This window comes from Maylandia zebra, linkage group LG6 (assembly GCF_041146795.1).
Source record: "Maylandia zebra isolate NMK-2024a linkage group LG6, Mzebra_GT3a, whole genome shotgun sequence".
NCBI lineage: Eukaryota > Metazoa > Chordata > Actinopteri > Cichliformes > Cichlidae > Maylandia > Maylandia zebra.
The window spans coordinates 33,130,685-33,153,122 of record NC_135172.1 but is presented as its reverse complement, the minus strand read 5'-3'; the positions used below and the strand labels follow the sequence as shown (position 1 = coordinate 33,153,122).

General features: G+C 38.4%; 1 protein-coding gene across 3 annotated transcripts in view; it reads left to right on the top strand.

Moving 5' to 3' along the window:
• rbm20 (RNA binding motif protein 20) overlaps nucleotides 1-22,438 on the top strand; it is a 56,659-nt gene that overhangs the window by 29,399 nt on the left and 4,822 nt on the right. For 2 of the 3 annotated variants that reach the window (XR_002721322.3, XM_004539145.6), the window contains exons 2-12: nucleotides 7,326-8,364; nucleotides 8,755-8,819; nucleotides 9,146-9,255; nucleotides 10,714-10,814; nucleotides 15,935-16,081; nucleotides 16,925-17,056; nucleotides 17,140-17,219; nucleotides 17,316-18,012; nucleotides 18,093-18,179; nucleotides 18,272-18,860; nucleotides 19,187-19,252. Coding sequence is in view for 2 of the 3 variants with exons in the window: in XM_004539145.6 (XP_004539202.3) it covers nucleotides 7,326-8,364; nucleotides 8,755-8,819; nucleotides 9,146-9,255; nucleotides 10,714-10,814; nucleotides 15,935-16,081; nucleotides 16,925-17,056; nucleotides 17,140-17,219; nucleotides 17,316-18,012; nucleotides 18,093-18,179; nucleotides 18,272-18,860; nucleotides 19,187-19,252 (3,113 nt within the window). In the remaining variant the exon portion in view is untranslated. Of the gene's footprint in view, nucleotides 1-707; nucleotides 912-7,325; nucleotides 8,365-8,754; nucleotides 8,820-9,145; nucleotides 9,256-10,713; nucleotides 10,815-15,934; nucleotides 16,082-16,924; nucleotides 17,057-17,139; nucleotides 17,220-17,315; nucleotides 18,013-18,092; nucleotides 18,180-18,271; nucleotides 18,861-19,186; nucleotides 19,253-22,438 lie in introns of those variants that run through there. The other variant, XM_076885089.1, reaches the window with a different exon arrangement.

The following is a 22,438-nucleotide window of genomic DNA, read 5'->3' as shown; positions in this document are numbered from 1 at the left end:
CAAATAATTATTATTTTGTTTTATTTACATCATAAAATAAAAAAGACAACTTTTATTGTAGAAATGTAAATGTATTCAATTTTTTCAGTGTTAATAAATCTTACAACAACAGCTTTTCTGGTTGCCGTGAGTTTCAGGCATACTTCACTTGTTTTCCTGGTATCTTTTGGAGAAAGCAGAAATTAGAGACAAGTCTTTTCCAATGAGGTGTTTTTTAGGCAAAACTAATTTTTCGTATGTGCACATTATGCCTTGATCCTTCCCCATATTTCAAGAAGCTAATGTTTTTTATTGTTAAAATCACACCATATGCATACCCTTCAGATTGGAGGTATTTGAATATGCATCTTTTTTGATTTATCAAATGTTTTGTTTGGGGGTTTTTTGGGGTTTTTTACATCCGTGTTTTGCGTCGCAAAACTTCCTGATTGTGGGTTTGCTGGTGCGAAACACGTACGAGGTAGTTGGTTGGTAGTCTTGTGACAGCTTTTACTGTTTTTTGTGACTTTTAACCTGACACTTGACTCCACACCAAACTTTACAGCTGCTATTGTGGAGGCAACAGATTCAGGATTGCACTGCATTACCCAAATGCCTTCTCTGTAAATACTTTCTCCTCCTGTGTGCTGGTCTGCCCCGTCCTCACACACACATGCCAACCACTTGTGACTTTTCATCACACGCGTCTCTGCCTCTGCCTGTCCCGTTAACACAGGGAAGCAGCGTCACTCACGCTGGGGTAAAGACCTCTAGCAGTGATGTTATGTTAGTGTACATGTGCTAGCATTAGTCAACATGTTAGTGGACAAAGATGCCGTCTCAGCTGCTGGGCAAAGGTCAGATTATTAAGAAGCAGTGCAGAATTTAGCGTCAGAGGTGTAACTCGGACCTTCACTGCCTAACTTTTCAAGGTTTGTGCATTTCTTCCAATACGTCAAGGTTTGCTTGTCAGTTTTGGCTCGTTGGGTGTATAGCATCAAGTGTTGTCAGCTGCACGGAAGCAGGATTTATAGCTAATCGTGAAGATGCAACTGTTTTGGACAATGTTGCATTTTGCTGGATGTTTTACTGGACTCAGCGGATGACTATTCTTGAACCAAACTGGACCTGAACCCTTCCTCTAATTTGTTACTTCCTCCGATGAGGCTTTGTAGACAGACCAGATCAACGCTCAAGTTTTTGACTATGATGCTGTCTTGCGAGTTTTGCAGAGAGAATGTGGTTGTTGTAGTTTGACATGTCCCCCAAACGACTGTGTTATTATTGTTTTTAAAATAGAACAGGAAGCAACTATCAGTCAAAGTTGCTTGGCAGCTGTTTTTGGCTGATTTTTATGAATCTGCTGCTTTACGTATGCTTCTCATAATACAGTATGCACGAATGAAGTTTCAACTGGACATTAGGATGTGGTCTTGTATTTGTATAATGCTTTGTTGAGCTGAATTTAAAAGGAATCAGCGCTCCAGGTGCAGAATAGAGCTTATCTGACTGCTTTCTGAATAAGGAAATAGATGGGTGTTTTTTCTTTTAACATTCATATGAATTTTTCACTGAAATAATTAGAAATAATTAGATTCTTGAACTACAGTGAAAATATGGGGGAGGACATCATAATGCACAACGTATGTGCCCCTGTCCACGGGGGGGGGGGGGGGGGGGGGGGGATTTTCTTAATAAAATGGATTTGTATTGTTTTGGTTATTGGCATTTTATATTGGTTTATGTTATTAGAAACATCATATTTTCTGTTGTTAAGGAATGTATTTTCATTTGATTTTAAAATATGCTGATGACACTCAGCCTTTAACCTCTTTTTATTGTCCTTTTTTTTCTTTAGCAAAAAGGTCACTATGAGTCTTTATTATGTTTTTGTGACAGCTTATGGTTCCCTATCAGAACAAAACGAATAAGTGAGCATGCATAGTTAGCAGCAAATTAACTTGTAAATGATGCCATATGAGAAAGTAGACATTCTTGTTTGATACCATCTGCCATCACTTTGCTCCGTAAGTTTATAAACAGCCGTAATTCTGATGTATATTTTCTCTAATTATGTATTTTTAAAATTAAACCTTGTGGGACGAAATAGAAACCTGTACATGTATTTATGTAGCTAAGAACACATGAAGCTATTCTGAAGACTGAGCTAATGCTGTCTGCTATGAATCTGTACTGCGACTCTGACTGTGAGAGGCTGTTTTCAGCGCGTCACTCAGAGCAGGGAACTGTAACAAATACACACCAAAAAACACACTGGCACACCACCTGAAACAAAATAAGAACACATCACGGCAGATGATTCAAATATATTCTATATTTGAATATTCAAATATAGAATAGAAAAGAATAGAATAGCCCTTTATTTTCAAAATAAAAATAAAACAAATTGTGGGACTGGGGGCGCTGTGCAGCTGCATACGTGCCGCCATCTTACATTTATATAATGTATAATATCAATATTATATTTGTATTTCATACACGTGTGATGTTTTTATATATGATTTGCAACTGTTTTCTCTTTTGGATACTATAGTACCAGAGTGTGTTAGGATTGAAAATTGCACAGGCATGTTTCAAATCTAAGCTCTCTAGTCCATTTGAAAAGTTCGATAAATTGGTTATTTTAAACAGAAATGCATGTTTTTGTTTGTTTTTCTGTTTTGAATGATTTGTCTTCAGATTAGATTTGTTTGTCACTTTATAACTTCCTATTTACGTTTCCTGTCCATTCCTGTAGTTATTAAATATTCTTGATATTCTTTTCCACTTTTCAATTAAATATAGAAAGTCACACTGAATGTTTATTCTATCTATCTATCTATCTATCTATCTATCTATCTATCTATCTATCTATCTATCTATCTATCTATCTATCTATCTATCTATCTATCTATCTATCTATCTATCTATCTATCTATCTATGAATGAGAAAGCTACAGAAACATATATGTATACATACATAGTGTTAAACCCTTCCCTTCCACAACTGGTTGAGGTTATTTTGACGCCTATATTCCCTATCGTCATAACAAGATTAGTTTGAAGTGTCTGGCACACTGTGCCAGGAGCCCAAGAGTCCATATTAGCCTATTAAGGACACTGTGTATCATGATGGCAGAGGGCAACTCTAGTATTTATAGCTTTGAGTCATAAGCTGGAATGGTGTAAGTGTATCTCTCCATCAGCATGCTTGTTCACTTAAGAAGAACTGGGAGCTGTGAATTGTCCAGGATGAGCAAAATATCATACGCACAGGTATTATAACTCCACAGACTGTACTGGATTACTTTGCTTTGTATATGTTGCAAATACATAAATTATTTATTAACAAAGTTCCAAAGAGCTTTACAGACAAAGAACAATAAAAACTGTTGACTAAATTAGGGTAATAAGCCAAAACACTGAGTATGACCAATTATTGGAAACAGAAAGTTCTGCTGATGAACTAACTCATTGTGATGTACCACTTTGGACACATAATAAGTTAAATGAATGCTTTATTATCAGATTTGATTGAACTAGTATTTTTTTTATGATTTGATGGTGTTATACATCAGCCATTACTCTTATACTGTAGAAAATACACAACCTTTAATACAATATTTCAATACAAAGTGTACTACAATATTCTCAAAGTCCAAAACAAACTCACGATGTTTCATTTGGAGAGGTGGGATTTTAGGACCACAGTATATACAGCAAGATGATTTATGGCTCACTTGAAGTGTGAGTGATGGATATGATATGACAAGTTTATGATGTGGCGATGTAGTCACAAGACCATATCACAACTGAAGAAGCCAACAGGATGACAGACATGAAGGTGATAATCCTCTGCAAGATTCTGTTTCATAAATTAATATTTGAAAATGCCTTTTGACTTTTGTTTGTTTAGAACAACCAAAATCCATTTTATAATCTCTCACTTCTTAGGCACAGTACTACCTTTTATGAAAAAATTGCAAATAATCCAGATTCAAATGCTTCATAATTGCTGTGAACAAAGATTTATGGCTGTCGCTTATTTGTCTCTGACAGAGTATTTGCACAAATATTGAAGCAGTGGCCAGGCAGGCCGGTGTCAAGGGCTTAACATAGATAATGTGATGAATAGTCAAGTCGACTAAGTTTAGCTCTCGTGTAAGAGCATTCATCAGAAACTGAAAAGGCTGGCCAGTGAAACAGGGTCATGGCACCTGTGGGTTGTGTTGTTCTATTACAACAGTTTGTGTTGTGTTGTTGTGTCTGTAAATAAATAGCTCAGGTGCTAACTTTCCAACATCTTTGTCAAAATTAAATGGAATTTATGTTTTACATGGATGAATAATGTTAAATCAAATATTAATATGCAAATATTACGATTAAAAATCATACAGGACTTAATTTTCCTACAGCTCATTTCAATGTTTGTGTTTTGTACTTGCGTTTGAACTCTGGCTATCCAAACTTTGATTTTTCTTGCTTTTCCCAGTGCTTTTTCTTTGCATTGTGATGCTATAATATCAGGAGGTGGAACATCATTTACATAAGTAATCAGCTGATTGAGGTCTACAAAGCCACACTGCAAGATCCCAAATCCTCAATGAGTTAAAGATAATACCCTGTGAATGCAAGGCTGCGGCCAAGATGGAGAGTAAGATCTAGAAAGTCTAATCTCTTTCTTCAGTTTATTTCTTATAGCAGACAAAATTGAGATGATAGCTGCACTGACTAAGACCCAGAGGGACATTGGGATTGTAGGATCACGTGCTTTACTGAGATAGTTTTGCAGGAAAATCTTCCAAACTCATACTCAGCAGTTTTCAGATCTAACAGGCACACAGAGGCAGACTGGCAAGAGGAAATGTGTGAGGATTGCAGTACTTGTGATGTAGGATTAACAGATGATGTTATTCTAGACATGTTAATGTGAACTGCTTGCTGCGAGGCTCCAATCGTGTGATTGGTCGAGGGAGTTCACATGTGTTGCTGCTGCTTACATCCCGTTTGGGGCAGATTGAGAATGTGAACGCATAAGTTGTATTCAAACGGACAATACCTAACTTCTTTAGGAGACACTCATGATACACACTGAGCCCGCTTCATATGCTGTGAGTAGGATATCACAGGTTGCTAATGGAGGTCTGCAGAGACCTTTTAAGGGTTTTTCTGTGTTCTGTGAGCATGAACATGAAATGAGCTCCCAGGTTAACTGCAAAATGGAGCAAACTGACTTATGTGGGGACAACACAATCAGTACCAAGACAGTGTGATTTTTAGACTTTATCAGCTCTTTATCACCTGTAAAAGCTGCTAAATATGAAGAATTGAGCCTTCAGAAATTGACAAAGAGACATGACAGGGAGATTTTCAGGAGATGTGCAGATGTGTCAGTACACGTGGCCATCGTCATGGGAATACCTCAGTGGATTGTCTTCTTACCTTTCTGTTTCATCCTTGCACCTTGGACTTAATTAAAGAATACATGACATTTCCTGTGCTGTCAACAATGGACTGGAGATGTGTTAGTATTGACCATACTGGATCAAATATATGCTGCTTTAGATGGATATAACATTGCTTTAATTATGCTAGTATATGTGCCATAGAGATGTAATAAACTTTCAAAAGGTTTCAAAATTAAATTGATGAACAGGTCTTAACAGGTTAAAACATAGTGTCTGTGTCCATATGCACACTGATTAGCCACAATGTTTATACTGTGTAGGTCCTGAAAAACAACTGTGACCCGTTGGGGTATGGAAATGAACCTGGCAGGAGACTTGATAGTTTTAGGTTGGGACCTTTGGGAATTATGTTTGATTTAAGACATTGTTTCAATGCATAAGCAGATGGGAATCTGCTTATCAGAAGCAAAATGCTGTGTAATTACATTGTTTGGTTTGCCATAATCCCAGCAGCAATGACAACAGGCTAATGGCAGTGCTAAACTCTCATTTTCTGGTTTATTGCTTGTGAGATTTTCCATGTGTGCAGATATTAGCTGTGGGGCACTTAAGTGTGTAAAAATTTAAAGCTGAAACTTTGAAACTTTAAATCAGCCAATATCAGCAAGAAAAGGAAAACTGTGAAGTATCTGATAAATCTTTCTTTGTAATACCAGCGATATATGGTATTAGTTAGTGTAATGAAAGCTAATCAGAAATTAGCTGCCGGTGGGCATTAAGCCAAGCACAATATCAGTGCTTATTAAGCTGTTGCAAAGGACTGTGCAAACTGTGCAAAATGTGTCATTATTTGGTATCAGTACACAACATTTGCAAATCAAATTTTTAAAAAAATGCTCTGTACACAAGACCCTGTGTGATGCAAACTGTAGAGAATTGGTTGTTACTTATATATAGGTGTGGGAAACAATATGTGTACACATATCAATCCAGGCTCAGGGGGTTGGGAAGCGCATCTGTAACCGGAAGGTCGCTGGTTCGATCCTCGTACTCTCTGCCCTGGTCGTTGTGTCCTTGGGCAAGACACTTCACCTACCGCCTACTGGTGTGGGCCAGAGAGGCCGATGGCGCGATATGGCAGCCTCGCTTCTGTCAGTCTGCCCCAGGGCAGCTGTGGCTACAACCGTAGCTTGCCTCCACCAGTGTGTGAATGTGAGAGCGAATGAATAGTGGCATTGTAAAGCGCTTTGGGTGCCTTGAAAAGTGCTATATAAATCCAATCCATTATTATTATTATTATTATTATTATTATTATTATTATTATTATTATTATATTGAGCCAGTATTGTTATCAGAGTAATACTAGCAAGATTGAATCGATGGTTTAGTGAAAGCTGTGTTTTATTTTGTGAACTAAATATTCTGGAAAGTAAAAAATGCTTTAGTGATATTTAAAATGTGTTCAGAATTTGCAAACTGGTGATGATTGATGTCATAAATCATGACACAGCTCTCTGCTCTACATAAGCTGCTTTTTAAGTTAAAAGTATATATATTGGTTTTTGGTATTAGCAAAACTCACTGTGTCTTTACTTGGTATTGGATTGCTACCAAACCTTGCAGTATTGCAAATCACTAGTAAATAATTATGAAGCTATAAAAGAAAATGGTCTGAAAATATCATACAAATCACAGTATTGGCCACATATTTTATTAGAAATGAAAAACATGTGTAATGTGTAATTGACACTTTACAGACAGTTGTAGACTAAATCCACCATTTTTAATGAAGAACAGAGCAAAGATCTGTTCTGTAGCCTATAAGTATCAGTTAAATTTGCCCAAATCTTCAGAAACAGGCTTAGAATCATAGGCAAGGTTAATAGATTAGATCTTTGAGGTTCCTGAAAAACATCTGTGATCTTTTGTACCCTGCAGCATCACTTCGGGACCTTTGGACGGTGTTGACAATAAGGGTCTCCAGTTGGGTGTCCAGCTCCCAGGCAGTTCGCAGACAGGTCCTCAGCAGCAAAACCAGCAGCTCCTCTTGACTCCAGCCAGCCTCCAACTCGCTCAGCTCCAGGCCCAGCTTACCCTCCATCGCCTGAAACTGGCTCAGGAAGGCAACACAGCTGCTGCGGCCACTGTTCTCAATCAGGTTCTCTCCAGTGTCAACATGTCTCAGCCCTTGTTTAATCAGTTACGGACTTCAACTATGGTTGGAAGTCAACAGAGTGCCTTCCCCACAGGAGTGCTAGGTTTCCCCTCTTCAAATTCAGCCTTGGGAGCCTTGGTCAGTGGGGGATTCAACCAAAATTCAGGCACTGTTAGGCTGAACCATCCTTGTGGAGGAGACGCGATGGGTCAACAGGGCAATGAGTATGGGAAAAAGTCTGGGTCGACTTACCCCTCTGACACAGACAGACGACTTCAGTACAACTTATCTGGAGGGACATCTGCAGCATCAGCCACTGCTGGTAACGGGCTGTCCACAGTTATCAATACTCAGGCAAATAACATGACCAATGTTGGTCTTCAGCGAGATTTCTATAGACAGGATATGCAAGTACAACAAGCTGGGTTTAGTGAGCAGAAAATGAACATTTTTAACTCAATGGGACATAAAGAGCAATGGCAAGGTCAAACCAACTTGTCTCACACCGGTATGGTGGATGTGGGTTCTAATCCTCCCCCTGCGTGGACACCAGCTGGACAGCCGGCTCGGCCTAGGACTGAACTATATAACCCAGAGGAGCCAACCCATGATACGAAGTTAAACTGCAATAGTGCAGCAGTTTCCTCTTTTGGTTCAAGTGGCATGCAGGCTTTAGGACTCTACCAGCACGGAAAAGAGGAAGCTTTATCGTCAGGTACCAGGACACTTCAGCCTTATCAAGTCAATGATTACCATGCTGTTACACCCACTCAGCTGCCACACCAGTGTAGCATTTGTGACAAGAAGGTCTACAACCTAAAGGTGAGCAAATTGATGAGTGTAAATCTTAGCACGTGACCATTATATGAATCTATGCATTTGTATATTTGAAACAGGAACAGAACAAAGTTAGTTTTCTTGAACTAAAACACAAGTTTGTGCGTTGCTTGAAGGATTTTACAAAATTTAAACAAGTCCTGACTTTCTGAATGAGCATTAAGCAGATATTAAGAATAGCTAATATACAGTAGTTAAGTATTTTTGTTCGATGGCCTCTAAGTCCATGATGGTGTCTCTTTAATTGGTTTCAGCCATGAGGTTATACAAGGGGTAGCTAAGAGCCACTAAGGGAGGGCAAGTATTGGGCTTCCTGTGTCTAAGCTGTTTGAGTCTACATGTTCAGACAGTGTTTATGTGTGTACGTGTGTTTAGGACTGGGAACAGCACGTGAAGGGAAAGCTACACCTCCAGAATCGAATGTTGTATGCAAATGACAGGTGAGTCATTTACAACTCCAAAAATTCACTGCACACAGTCTAAATTAGACTATCATTGATGACTGAGGACGTTCAGTAAGCCTCTGTGTTGATGTGATTTGTTGTGGTTTTTGTTTTGCTGAGTTTCAGACTTTTTACACAGCTTTAAAACGATGTCGATCAATTCAGAGCAAACCTCTTTTAGCAGTTGGAAATATGTTAGTTTCCTTTTCCTTACTTCTTATGCAGCTGTCTTAATCTTTCTCTGAATATGAGCTCTGTCATAAGATATGAGCGAGCAAGGCAGGGGAGAGGCAGCTAAAATCAGCCGTCTCTGATTGTTGCAGTTCAGCGGTGGTATCAGCTGGAGCTACTCACTATGCTGTCAGCAGGCCTTCTGATGGAGGTCTGAACCCCGCAGGAACGAACCACATAGTCTGTTCTGCTGCGAGTCAAGGTAGGATAACCCACCACCAACACCACCAGCTGTGTATCTCCTTACATTAGCACAAAGTGTAAAACATCAGTCTTAACTCCTGCTGTAAGAGTGATATTTTACTCATCACTTGATTATGAGAAACGGGGTATTTTTAGGACATGAGGCAGCATGTTTTTATAGTTGAACACTTCTTATTTTAACACATTGAAGTGCTGCGTGCAGTTAGCGTGAAGTGTTTTGAAGTCCTAAAACAGTGCTGCACCGTGCCAAGTCATCTTTTTTTGTACATGCTGGAGGAGTAGCAGTAAACACAACAAAGCCGAAGACTTCTACGCGCTGCTTTTCTGACAAACTCTCTTGATCCTATTATATATGCTTCATGCATTCACTTATGTATAATTACTAACTACAAACTGCCAACAAGCCCATACAGCATTAATATATATTAATTACCTAACACAATTTTTATTGGATGAGTAATCTGTTAGAAGATCTCTGTCTCAGTATTGTATTCCCATTGCTTGGAAGGGTGGTGAAGAAATGTCTTTAAATAAAATGGAAACAATGTGTTTTGAGCTACCCAAGACTGGGTAGCTGTTTGAACTATGCTAGTACTGTGTGCCAATTTCCAATAGTTCTGAGGTCATTCCATCATAGTTACAGCTCCTATGGCACATTCAACCGATTTTAAATTTAGACAATCTTCTCTTTAGGGTTTAAATAAATCTGAAGCTAACATTTGGATATCTATTGTGGAGGCACTCTGCACTTAAGATTAAACCATCTGGTTTAAATAGTTTTGGAGCTAAAATCCAAGTGATTGGATGGTCCCTTATGAGCAAGTATTTACACAACAATGGGAAACAAGAGCTCTCGTGTAGCAAAAAGAGGCCTCTGGCAGAACCAGGCTCAGGGAAGTTCAGCCATCTGCTGCAACTGGCTCAAGCATGAGGGGAAAGAGACAAGAAAACATAATCACCACGAGTTAGCTAGGACTAATGCCTGCACGATTCTCACATCGGCCAAAATGGCAGAAATCTGCTTAATCAGACACCATGTGAATGTTGTGGTGCAGAGAAAACTGCAGAATGAAGACTCATCAAACATTTTCATTCTCAGCTGCATCTCCATCTGTAATATCTATAAAGCTACAGGGCTTGTGTGAAAATGGGTTATGCAAATGAAACTGCAACTACATCTGCATCACAGTGGAGCATCATTACTGTTTCCCAGATGTTTCTCAAGAGTGACGTGTTTAGCAAAGCCTTTTCTTCCAGCTAGGTGCTGGTTGGGGCAAAAAAAGACTTTGAACAAAGAGGAAATTAAGAAAAAGCAACAATAAAAAAATATATTAAACATTTTGAACAAAATATTTAACAGTTTGAAAATGTACTTTACTAAAGCAAAGTTCTTCCCTCGCACTGGGTTTACTGTTTCAGGACAGTTGTAAGTTCCCATATCAAATTGTTTCCACAGATGTATCCTCAGGAGCCAGTATGTCATACTTGCCAGCTACAGCCATGAAGACTTACCCCACGCCAGACACAGGATTTGCCTCACACCAGCCAGAGTCAAAGGTCAGACAAATGTTTGGGTTTTTTGGATTGGATACATGGTTCTTTGTTAGAGCTTGCCCAGAGCACATAAATCAAATTTTAAGATAAGTTGGAAAAAATGCTAGTGACAAAGAAGCAGCTGAAATTCTTGATTTTTCACTCCCTATAAAAAAAAAATATATAATTCAAATTTGATTTTTTAAATTACATTTGAACATCCAACAGTATGTTCAAAGGGCTCTTATACCTTTGACATGATCTCTTCATTTAGTTTTTCTGAGCATTTATTCTGCTACACTTCTTTCATGTGACATTTAAACATCAAGAAAGAGTGAATAAGTAAGAATCAACACCAAATGTGTGCTGCTTATTGAATGGACTCAGTTCACCTTGTTGACAGACGCTCAGGCCCAACACCAAGTTTCATGTTAGCGCTCTTCCACTGAACTTTAATAGTTAGAAGACTACTTCCAAATCTATCAAGCGCATGAATTACGAAAGCCCTAGGTTTAAAAAAGAGCACAACAGCAATAAATACAAATACATACATAGGAACATTTATCCAGATTTACTCAAGAATACATTTATATTTTAAGAATAAGAGATTTTTTGTAATTGCTTGAACACTTTTTCTTTTACTTCTGTTTTCTGGTTATGCACCCTAATATGTAAAGACACTTAGATTTAACCTCCTGATGACACTGAAGGATTCAAACATAATTAATATTAGCAATGTAGAGGGTTACCAAATGGGTTGCAAAAGCAAAAACTAATCCTAACACTGATTTTAAAGTATTTCTAAGAGTATAGATGAAGGATAGTTGTCCTAACTGTGGTCCTGCAGTGAGTTTGCCTGAGTTAAAGAGCCTGTGTTTGACTGGGGTTAAAAAAACAGCAGCTGTTGATAGGCGTCCATCATGAAGACAGGTCTCTTGAAAAGCACAGTGCAGATGATGAGTGAAGAGAAAGGACACCAAAATTAGACCCAGCAAACGTTCGGGAAGCCTACACTTATGACTAGCATGCAGCTTTCAACAGTCTGCGGGCATCAACACACACCCAGTGCATGGATATGTATTAATATGGTTACACAAACACACTATACAGACTCGTGTGCTCTATACTTTATTTTAGCTTCAGTTTTTTATAATGCATAAAGCATGGCATTCAACTTGTTAGATTATATTTTCTCACTTTCTATAATTTCCCTTAAATTTTGAAGTTAAATTTGTAACTTTAAATTAAAGTTAATTTGTGACAAATTCAAAGTCAAATTCAAAGACAAGACAGGCCGATCCAGAGATGGATGCCTTAATGTTTAAACTAGATTCCTTCGCCGCTAAAGCCGCTGTTTGTTCTTTGTTGCCAGGGTAACTGTATAACAGAATGCTGAAGTAAGTGATGGAAAAAGCCGTGTGCGTCTTTGGTTGGTTTTTGACAAAGGATTTGATTTTATTAGCGTGGAAGTATTTATAGGGTGTGCTACATGAGCTAATGTTGGTTGCAATAAACACACACCTGTCCAAGCCTAACATGTGAGGTTTTATTGTTTTTAAAGCCCTGCGAGATCCCAGGGATCACACAAATGCACACACGCATACAAGTTTTGATATTCTGTGTCATTTTTAGAGTAACAGCAATTTAGTTGTTAGATATGCACAGAAAAAAATTAAAAAGTTACATAAATTGTTTTCATTAATTTCACTTAACTAAATAAAAAAAATTGTGGTTGCAGTTAACTGAAATAAAAAATAAAAACTATACTTTAGTAAGTGAATAAAAATTTTGAAAAGCGCTTTTCACAGGCAAGAGTCACAAAACCAAAATGCAAAAGTGCACCATTTTACCATATTAAGGCAAAAACTACAATAAAAACTAAGCATTTAGAAGTAACACAAATTAAGCTGATATGGTCGCTTTAAAAGCAAACGGGAATTAAACTGAAATGTGAGTAAAGTTTAATTAAAAATAAAAAATAAAAACTACAGTAACTCAGATACAAACCAGACTAAAAGGGAAAAAAATTACCAGTATAAAGATGAAAGCTATTTTCAGCTGCTCTATATTCAAAAGGGGATTTAGGTACCACCAAATGTTGGATCTGACACTTTTTCACCAAAGTCCCTCCAGACACAGCCCCATCCAAGGCTCAAACCAGGGATCTTTTGCTTGTGAGGGAATTTGTAAACCACTACACTGTGAAGATACCACAACATATAATAATGTGGGTTCATACATACATTAGAAGCATGCACAACTTTTGTTCTTCTGCACTGCAGTGTCAGCTGTCCAGCCTGAAGTAACACAGTAGCTTCTTTCGACAGAACTCGAACAGAGATAAACACAGGATTACAGCTAACCGCTGCATGGAGCACAGACCTAAAGACCCTAGGGCCACACCCCCCAGGCAGCAGTGTTAAGTTTCAGACTGGTGAGAGACTGGTAAAGTGATCTGAGGAATCGGCTTGTGAGCACTCTGCGTAGGAACGTGGGGAGAAACTGTGAAACCAAACTGACCGTCTTGCAGCATGAACCCTGATTTGTAAAAAAAAGCAGACGTATCCTCAGAAGAGATTCCACTGCAATTTACTGAACACATTGCAAAGCTATATTTTTAGGACTGTTTCCTTTCGCTGAATTGTAAGAAACTGTAAGAAACTCGCAAGGGTTTAATTAAACAATTTCAGTCAGGGTTGATTGCCAGTTCAGTTAAAAGATTATTTGAAGTCCTTCCATTCCTGTTCTTTATGTATTTGTGCATTTTAATTGTTGATAATTAAGTTTTAGTGAACACTGAACATTACCAAAGGTCTTCTGTCATTTATTCAAATTATTTTTTTTAAATAAATAAACCACATTAAGGAGGTCCAGGCTGTGTGTAAAGTGTCTCCTTGTGAGTAGTCAATGACACGGCATAACTCTGCACTTCTGGTTTGCGGACCACGGAAACGGCTACTGTTCAAAGCCTGAGCCAACCTTGAAAGTGATCTTAATGCTGTGGTCAAACTGTCTGGCCTATCAGACACAGGCCTGACTTTTACAGGTCACAGATTTGTGACTAAAGCAAGCAGCGACTGAGCCTCTTGTTCTCACTAATATCCCAGGGACATAAACAGCCTATTCCTGGATCTGTTTATTGAGCCCATCCTGAACTGACCTTTATGTGTTCTGGTGGTGGAACTGGCATGTGGCTGTTAATAGAATTATCATAATTGCATCTGAAGTTGTTAATGTCACTGTGCTGGCCAGAAACTATTAAGTTATAATATCTTTTTTTTTTTTTTAATAGCATTATCAAATGTTTTTTTTTTGTTGTCTAAAATATAGTCACATGGCACATGTTGTGTTTGGGCTGTTTGTGTATGCACAGAATATGCACCAAACTGACATGTAAATTTTAAAGGTTACTTTTTACGAAGACTTATATACACTCTAGATTCAAGCAAAGTAAAGTCTTTGTTATTGTTGGGCTTTTCTTGGACAAAATTAAAAATGCTCCGGGTCGAATCGAGACCCCGGTCTGGCTAACACATGGAACTGTCGGTCAGGTTTGTCAACCAGAGACACAGAAAGAAGAGGAGGGGTGCTGGAAAAGTTGCAGTTGCAGCACAGTGGTTGCAGAATTAAGACTCTGTGATATAACAAGTTGAATTTATAACTGCTTTCTGCAGTGATGTCAAAGGAACATGACGGCATGTCACCAGCTAGTCTGATGGTGAATATAGCGCTTCGTATTTGCAAGATGCAATACGCAGGATTCACTCTTCTCCGTCACAGTAAAGAAGGTGCATAAGAGTTGCAGGTATCTGTATTATCAATTACAATATATCTTATGTGGTTTTAATACTAAAGTTTTACGTGTTATAAAACTCTATTTGATGGGTTTATCAAACTCTAAGTATGTGAGAATTACTAAAGGAAGCACTTTAGCTTCCACTTGTCTTCCTTCTCCAGCTTTATACCGGAGAGAGCATGTTCTCACAGCCTTATCAGCCACTCTCTAAGTCCTCATTCCCACAGCCCCAGTTTTACATCAATGCAGCCCAAAGCACCCAAGGGGCACCATGCAGGGGTCCAGAGACAGGCTCCAATGGTCTCCATCCCCAACGACGATCGTGGGAGTGGTCGTCACACTTAAAAAGGGTGAGGATGAAAGACAGAGAGATGATCCATGGAGGAATGGGAGCAGCGTGGAAGATGATTGACCTAATGCTGGACATTACAGAGCATACAATAAAGCCCTGTGGGACACCAGATGATCGAAATAAGGGATTCGATTTATAACGACATAGGATTTTATAGCATCTATTTGTTTATACAAAAAAAATAGTATAACCTCATCTGTATTGTTCCTGGAGTCTAGTTTCTAGTGTTTTTCCATAACAAAAGAGGGTATTGTGCCTCTGTATTACCCCCTCTCAGGTCAGATTTAAAAAAGGAATTACAAGTGGGTGCTGAGCAGTGCAGGTCACAATACTTGACAGCCTGGAGAGATGTGTGTGTCTGGGCCTAGTAAACTGACATGTCTCTAATGCCAAAAAATAACAAAATGTAATTTTTACTGCTGGATGGCTCCCAAGGATCTATTAATAAATGCGCTAAGGTGGGCTGTATGAAGGAGGGAAATTTACACATTGTTTGTTTGTTAGTGTCTTAGCAGTCTTAGACTCATTTTACACAGTATGCATGATTTTCATATACTGCAGAGATTGACACAGAGTTTTGAAGATATGTTTTTTGTTATCAGCCAAAATTAGATGATAGGATCGATAACAATTCCTACGCCTAGCTTCACATAATTCCGGAAGGAAGGAAAAAAAACTTCTTGCTAAGATTTGTCAAAGGGGAAATTAAAGCTATGAAATGTCATGTGATATCTTTTATATTTACCTTTGAGACGCTGGGTAACTGAATTCCATGGCTGACACCTGTCTTCAGTGTCTGCATTCTGCATTTGGGAAGTCGTGTGCTTATTGTGGGACACACTAAAATTGACACATAAACACAGCTCTCTGTATCCTGGTCATGGTTACAAGTGCTGCAAATAGAATAAAGCTATTTTAAAGTTTGACGATCTAAATAAAGATCAGATAAAGTATTTAAAGTTGCTCAAAGATTGCATTTTTGTTTCATATTTGCAGCCATTTCCGATCAGAAACACCTCCGTCGGTCGAGTCGTCCACATATGCAACCTCCCTGAGGGCAGCTGCACAGAGACTGATGTCATCAACCTGGGAATACCCTTTGGCAAAGTTACCAATTACATTCTCATGCGATCTACACATCAGGTAAAACAAAATGATTATTTATCAGTGAATAGTAACTTGTTGTTCATGTTTATCAGAAACTGTTTAGGTCTCAATTACATGTCTATATAAAAAGAAAACTATACTTTTGGCCATTGCTCATTCAGATCAGTACATTCTTTGTTACATTAGTATAAAAAGGTAACTTCTGTGCTTAAAATGTGCACCATGCAGGACACATGGTTACAGTTTTCTTTATTTTAGCATTTATTGATTGATTGCAGCTGCTTGTCATACATACAGTTGACCGCTGGGGTTTTAATACCTGTGGCAGGGTGTTTAATTATACCCCGAACTTAACTTTAAAATATATGAAGCATCTTGCTATGTTTGCACAGATTTCTTTAGTGGTTACCGCCAGAAAAGTTGCGGATTGGATGATTACCTTTATATGGAGCACATGTGTAAAATTTCAATGATCTTTTTTTTTCTTTTTTATTATCTGCATCTTCTTTTCTGCCACGGCTGTTATATGATACCAAACACTTAGTCATAACTTACTGGCTGTTTAACTACCAGTACTGGACAGCTCACTTAGGCTCCAGGGTTTCGTTTAACAGACCTGCAGCATTCATATCACCCCTATCAAATTTAAAGCATTCACTCTAAAATCACTGTATTAGTTGCAAAGATTAAAGAAAATGTTTCAGTGAATTATTACGTTAATGAAATACGATACTGGAGGATGATGATGTTCAGATTTTCTTCCATCTACTCTGTCATCTGAAACGTATATATGTTTGAGAAGATTAGCCCTGAAAAAAGAACCTCTCGTAACAGGGTTCATGTTTATTGCAACTTTCTAACATTGTATTCCTCCATCAGGCCTTTCTAGAAATGGCATATGTGGAGGCAGCTCATGCCATGGTTCAGTACTACCAACTTACTCCAGCTATGATTAACAACCAAAAACTTCTAATACGAATGTCTAAGAGGTACAAGGAGCTGCAACTCAAGGTAAAACTAAAGAGAAACATTTTCAAAAATCAGTTATACACTCTGTTGGGCATTTACTAAACCCATAAGTCTTTTTAATTTAGAAACCAGGTAAAGATGTTCAATCAATCATCCAGGATATTACCTCACAGCGGGAAAGGGATGAGATGCAACAACATGAACAGTAAGAAAACTCAAATGTTTGTTTTCATGCAGCAGACTTCTTTGAGTTGCTAATGGGGAAAATGCAATCTCAAAAACGTGCATCTTCTCTTCCTAGCTTTGTACCAGAGCGAGCACGTTCTCGCAGCCCTATCAGCCACTCTCTAAGTCCTCATTCCCACAGCCCCAGTTTTACATCATGCAGCTCAGCCCACAGCCCCCAAGGGCCACCATGCAGGGGTCCGGAGAGAGGCTCAGACGGTATGGGCCCCCACCGGGGCTCATGGGAGTGGTCGTCACACTTAAGAAGGGGTGAGGATGAAAGGGAGAGGGATGATCCGTGGAGGAATGGGGGCAGCGTGGATGATGATCGACCTAATGGTGGACGGGCGCCTGACCGTCGAAAGACCTACCAAAAATCCTTAGATCATCTTAGTTTCAGATCTACAGATGAGCGAGGAGGTGGAGGAGAAGGGATGAGGGGCAGAGACTGGCACCCACGAGGAAGCCCTCAAGGCTCATCCTATAATTCGTACAGGAACATCGAAGAGGATTTCTACAAGGAACAAGTGTACAAATCAGACAAGCCGCTCAGACCTCCATACCAGCGACATGACACAAAGCCAAAGAGGAGGGATGGTGATGACTACCACTCTAGGTCCAGGCATTCAGAATTTGAGATGGCTGATCAGACACTTTGCAGAACACCTGAAAATAAGAGGCAGAGTTCACCAGGCAGGGGCAGGAGTAAGAAAACAAGCAGGAGGTACACGGCTGCAGAGAAAAAAGAGAAAGAAAATGCTACTGAAAATACTGTGAGTAACTTCTGTAAATGTACATTGTTTATTTACATCTGCCAAATATTTCTTGTAACTAAAGAGATTGAATTTTTCAGGACCGCGAGTCAAAAGAAAAATCAGTTTCACCTCAGCGAATCAGTAAGACAAAAGAAACGAATGAAGGTGGTAAAGACAGGGACGCTGTAAGTAAACATGATGTTTATGACACCTTATAAGCTCTGGTTCCAGCTGGAAGTAGGGTATTAAAAACAATTTTCTTGACCCGTTTTCTTAGGAGAAGGATCGGGAAAGTTGTGACGACACAGATGAAGAGTGTTGGTATCCTAAGAACATGGAGGAACTGGTCACTGTAGATGAAGTGGGAGGAGAAGATGATTCCATTATTGAGCCAGACCTTTCTGAGCTGGAAGAGTTTGCATCCTGCCCCAAAGACTCAGCAGGGGAGCCATCAGTAGAGGAGTCTATATTGCCGTCTTCCTCATCCTTGGAGGTGCAGCCAACATCTAATGAGAAATCTCCAGAGACTGAAAAGTCTTGTGGGGATGCTGGAGACCAGGCAGCAACAACTGTAACTGAGAAACAAGAGACTGTTACGACTTCAGCCAAACCAGAAGAACAGAAAACGAATCCAGTGACTTCTGAGTTACCAGTTGCTAACCTTAGTGAATTCCCCAGTGAGGAGTTTAAAGCTGCATTGAAGGAGACATGCTTTGAAGGTAGTGAAATAGCCAACAGCGGGCCACCAGGAGAGACTATGGAAAATCACATCTGTGTATTAGAGGACAGCAAGACCCCAGAAGTAGGACAGGTCATGGAAGTAGTCAATAATGGAGTGCAACACCAGGATGATGTTCATAAAAAAGGTACTGCTTACAAGAGAACATTAATGTTCATTAAAAAAAACAAACAAGTGTAGCTGTTAAGCTTATTTTGTTAAACTTATACAGTTTTGTTAATCATTTGTTGGACAAAAGCATCTAGCTAGTGTGAGACCTGTAAAATTATTCCTCTTTCTGTACCTCATTAGAATAAGTCACCAATATGGTTATAAATATAATTAGAGCTACGTGATGGGTAACCTGAGAAGATTTTTTCTACAAGTGTTTTATTTAGTTGTCTTAACCCAGATACAAAAAACAAAACAAGAAGTAAGTACGTTTCTTTCTCATAACTCATATGCCTTTCATAGACTTTGAGGCCCGCTCACCATCTCGTGAACAAGATAGAGCTGTCAGTGAACACGGCATTCCTTTGGGTAAGCATAACACAGTTTTGTTACCATGTTACTGTTACTGTTGAACTGATAAAATCACTGAAAGCGAGCGGTTCTCATTCTAAAGTTTTTCCAATAATTCGGAATAAAGTCCACAACCTAAAAAAGTCACCAGTAGAAGACTGGATGTCTGGGTAGATAACCCACTAAGTTACAGCAGTATCAAATGAAAAGTAACACCTTTTTTCTAATCTAGTCTAGACTTCTTACGTGTGACATTCTGATTAAATTAAAAAAAAAAAAATCTGCTGCTCAGATAAAACACACAACAGGGTATGGTCAGCTTCAAATGCATTTGCACTACTGGAAATACTTTAGGTTTAGGTGAGGGAGCCTGCACAGAGCACGCAGGAGAAAGGATTTTGTACTATTGAGCTGACAATTTAAAAATTGTTTACCATCAGATTTCATTGCATTAGAAATTCACAAGCTCACACACACCTCCTCTGCTCCTAACGAGTTTGTTAATAATTAACAACCTCATTCTGATCAACTGCACAATTGTTTGTAAAAGATTTACATTTAATTTAACCTGGTTGTATGTTAGAGGCCAGTTAACACCCGTTGCTGTTAAAAAAATGTATATCCTGATGGTCAGAGAATAAGGTTTGAAACAGAAGTCTCAGCGTGCATCCTCATGCTTTTGTCTGCTCTCAGTTCTGAAAATTCTTTAGTCCATATATTTCAAAGCAGTGTGCTTAAAACCTGCTTATCACAGCTATATTTATTCATTATCGTGGACAAAAGCTGCGGGAGTCTTGAGCCCATAATCTTAGTCCCAAAGATAAAGTATTATCTTTTTCACCATTAGTAAGGGCACTGACAATCTGTTGCATTAGCACTCTAATTGCCTGGAACTGCTTGGCTACTTGCTGACCTATTTCTGTGAGCAGGTTGTGAAATGCACCCCTGAGGGATCAGTATTTATATTATCATTAGAGCTAGAATGACGCAGCCAAAGCACATGGCCAGTTTTCAGCCTGCGGTGCAGAGACTTACTGTACAAAAGCCCTGGAGTGGCACAACAACAACAGAGCTCAGTGCACAGTGCACACACACAAGCATTGTGCAGCTATTTCTGTTGCATGTGTGTCCAGAAAAAAACCGTGTGCATAAACACCAATGGAATACTGATAAGTCTTCTGATTGTTTCCATCTTGTTCGTTTTTTACCAGCCTGAAAGTGAAAATAGGTGTGTGTGGTGGATGTGTTTTCAATTCAGCTTGGATCCTGTTAGTTTCCAGCTTTTAAATTTAGTTTTTTTTTTAGCCTTTTTCTTATTTGTAATAAATGTGGATCATTGTGGGACCCAGTCAGAAACAAATTTACAAAGGTTTCTGAGTCACTGAGTCAATATGTAACAAAGCCTCAAACAACCATTTAGAACATTCTTAATACATTTAGCTTTTAGTTATTTAAGAGCACATTATCATTGCGCTTATGTTTTATATATGTCCAGCAATCATTTTATTCCCGCTAACTAAAAGTGTTGTTGTTGTTTTTTTTAGTTGTTTTGGTTATAAATAATTCTTAAGAGCTTGAAAAGAAGGCGACTGGACTTCTTTTAAAGTCCAGAACTGAAGAAGCCTCATGGATGAGAGGTGAAACATCTTCAAAAAACTTAAAGGAGTCTAGTCACCTTCTCTGCAAGCTCTTAAGATTACAGATGACTGAGAACCTATACAGTTATGTTATACATAATTAATCCTGGTATTAAAAATAGGGCTTTGCCGTGTCTTTGAGTCTGAAATGAATGCAGTGGGCAGACTATAAGAACTCACTGCCAGCAGGGTATGATCGCTTTTATTGTTAGATAATATAATCCCATTCTTTCAATTGAATTTAACCGCACAAAATCAGATTGTGATTTTATTACATTACCCTTTGGAAATCTATCATCGAATGTCCAGTAGAGTTATATTGGACATTAAACAGCTGTTGCCTTGCCAGCTCCATTCAGTCTGCGTGATGTCTGATTGTGCCCATGTGCAAATAGCTCAGATAATTGCCCGATGGAGTCAGAATAAATGATTAGATGTCACGTGTCCTGCTCCATACACTTGATCCAGGTTCTCCCTCGGCTAAATCAAACAAATAGATTCCCCTGACATTGTTCATGACGGAAAACTACTTTAGTTTCTGGGTTTTGTTTATTATAAGACATTTTGCAATGAGAGTGTAAAGTTCCTTAATCCCACTGAATTCATAGTTGTTTACAACTGACATACAGAATATTCAAGCAACTGTTAAGGTCTCCACGTACCCCATCACTCCCAGTGTGCTTTATTCAGTGCTCATTGGTCCAACCATGTTTAATTTTTAACCAAGCCTCTGTTTACCTTCAGCTACAACCCATCTGGTGCCCTTAAATCTGTTACTATAACCTATGCAGACGGGGGGAAATAGAACAAATATTAGAAAGCAGAAAAAAAACAAAACACGTCTGGACAAGATACATTTGGATTAAAAGACAATAAATTTTAAAACCTTGTGATGTTTGTTAGAATAAAGAATACTATGTATTTTCTATGGAGAAAAAGAAAAGAAAGGATGATGGAGACTATGAGTTGAAAGAAGTCAGTACAGGAAAAAAACATTTACAACTAGAAAGATTTGCATTTCCTGCGAAAATGCAGTGTGGATGCTTTAAAGCTGAAGCTGTATGCAAAAACTAGCTGAAAAAGCTGAAAAGTTGCAGAAATTGTAAAAACTTTGCAGAAGCAAAGGAACTTTGCTAAAATGGAATAACTTAGCAGAACTGCAATATCTTAGAGGAAACATAATACTTGGCAGAAATACAATAGCATAGCAGAACTTAGCAGAAATATTGTAACTTACCAGAAACATGATAACTTCTCAAAAATACAAGAATTTAGGAGAAATAGTATAAGATAACAGAAAGAATATATTTAGCCAAAAATACTTAAACATTACAGAAACACTATGATTTAGAAAAATAGTACAACAGAGCAGAAATACTGTGATTTACCAGAGACACTGTGATGAACTATGAATATTGTAATTTTAAATCAATACTATGTTTTAGCACAAATACTATAATTTGACAGAAATACTATATTTAGCACAAATCTTATAAAATAGCAGAAATAGTATGATTTAGCACAATAGTAATAACTTAAACAGAAAAATTGGAAAAGCAAAATGGAC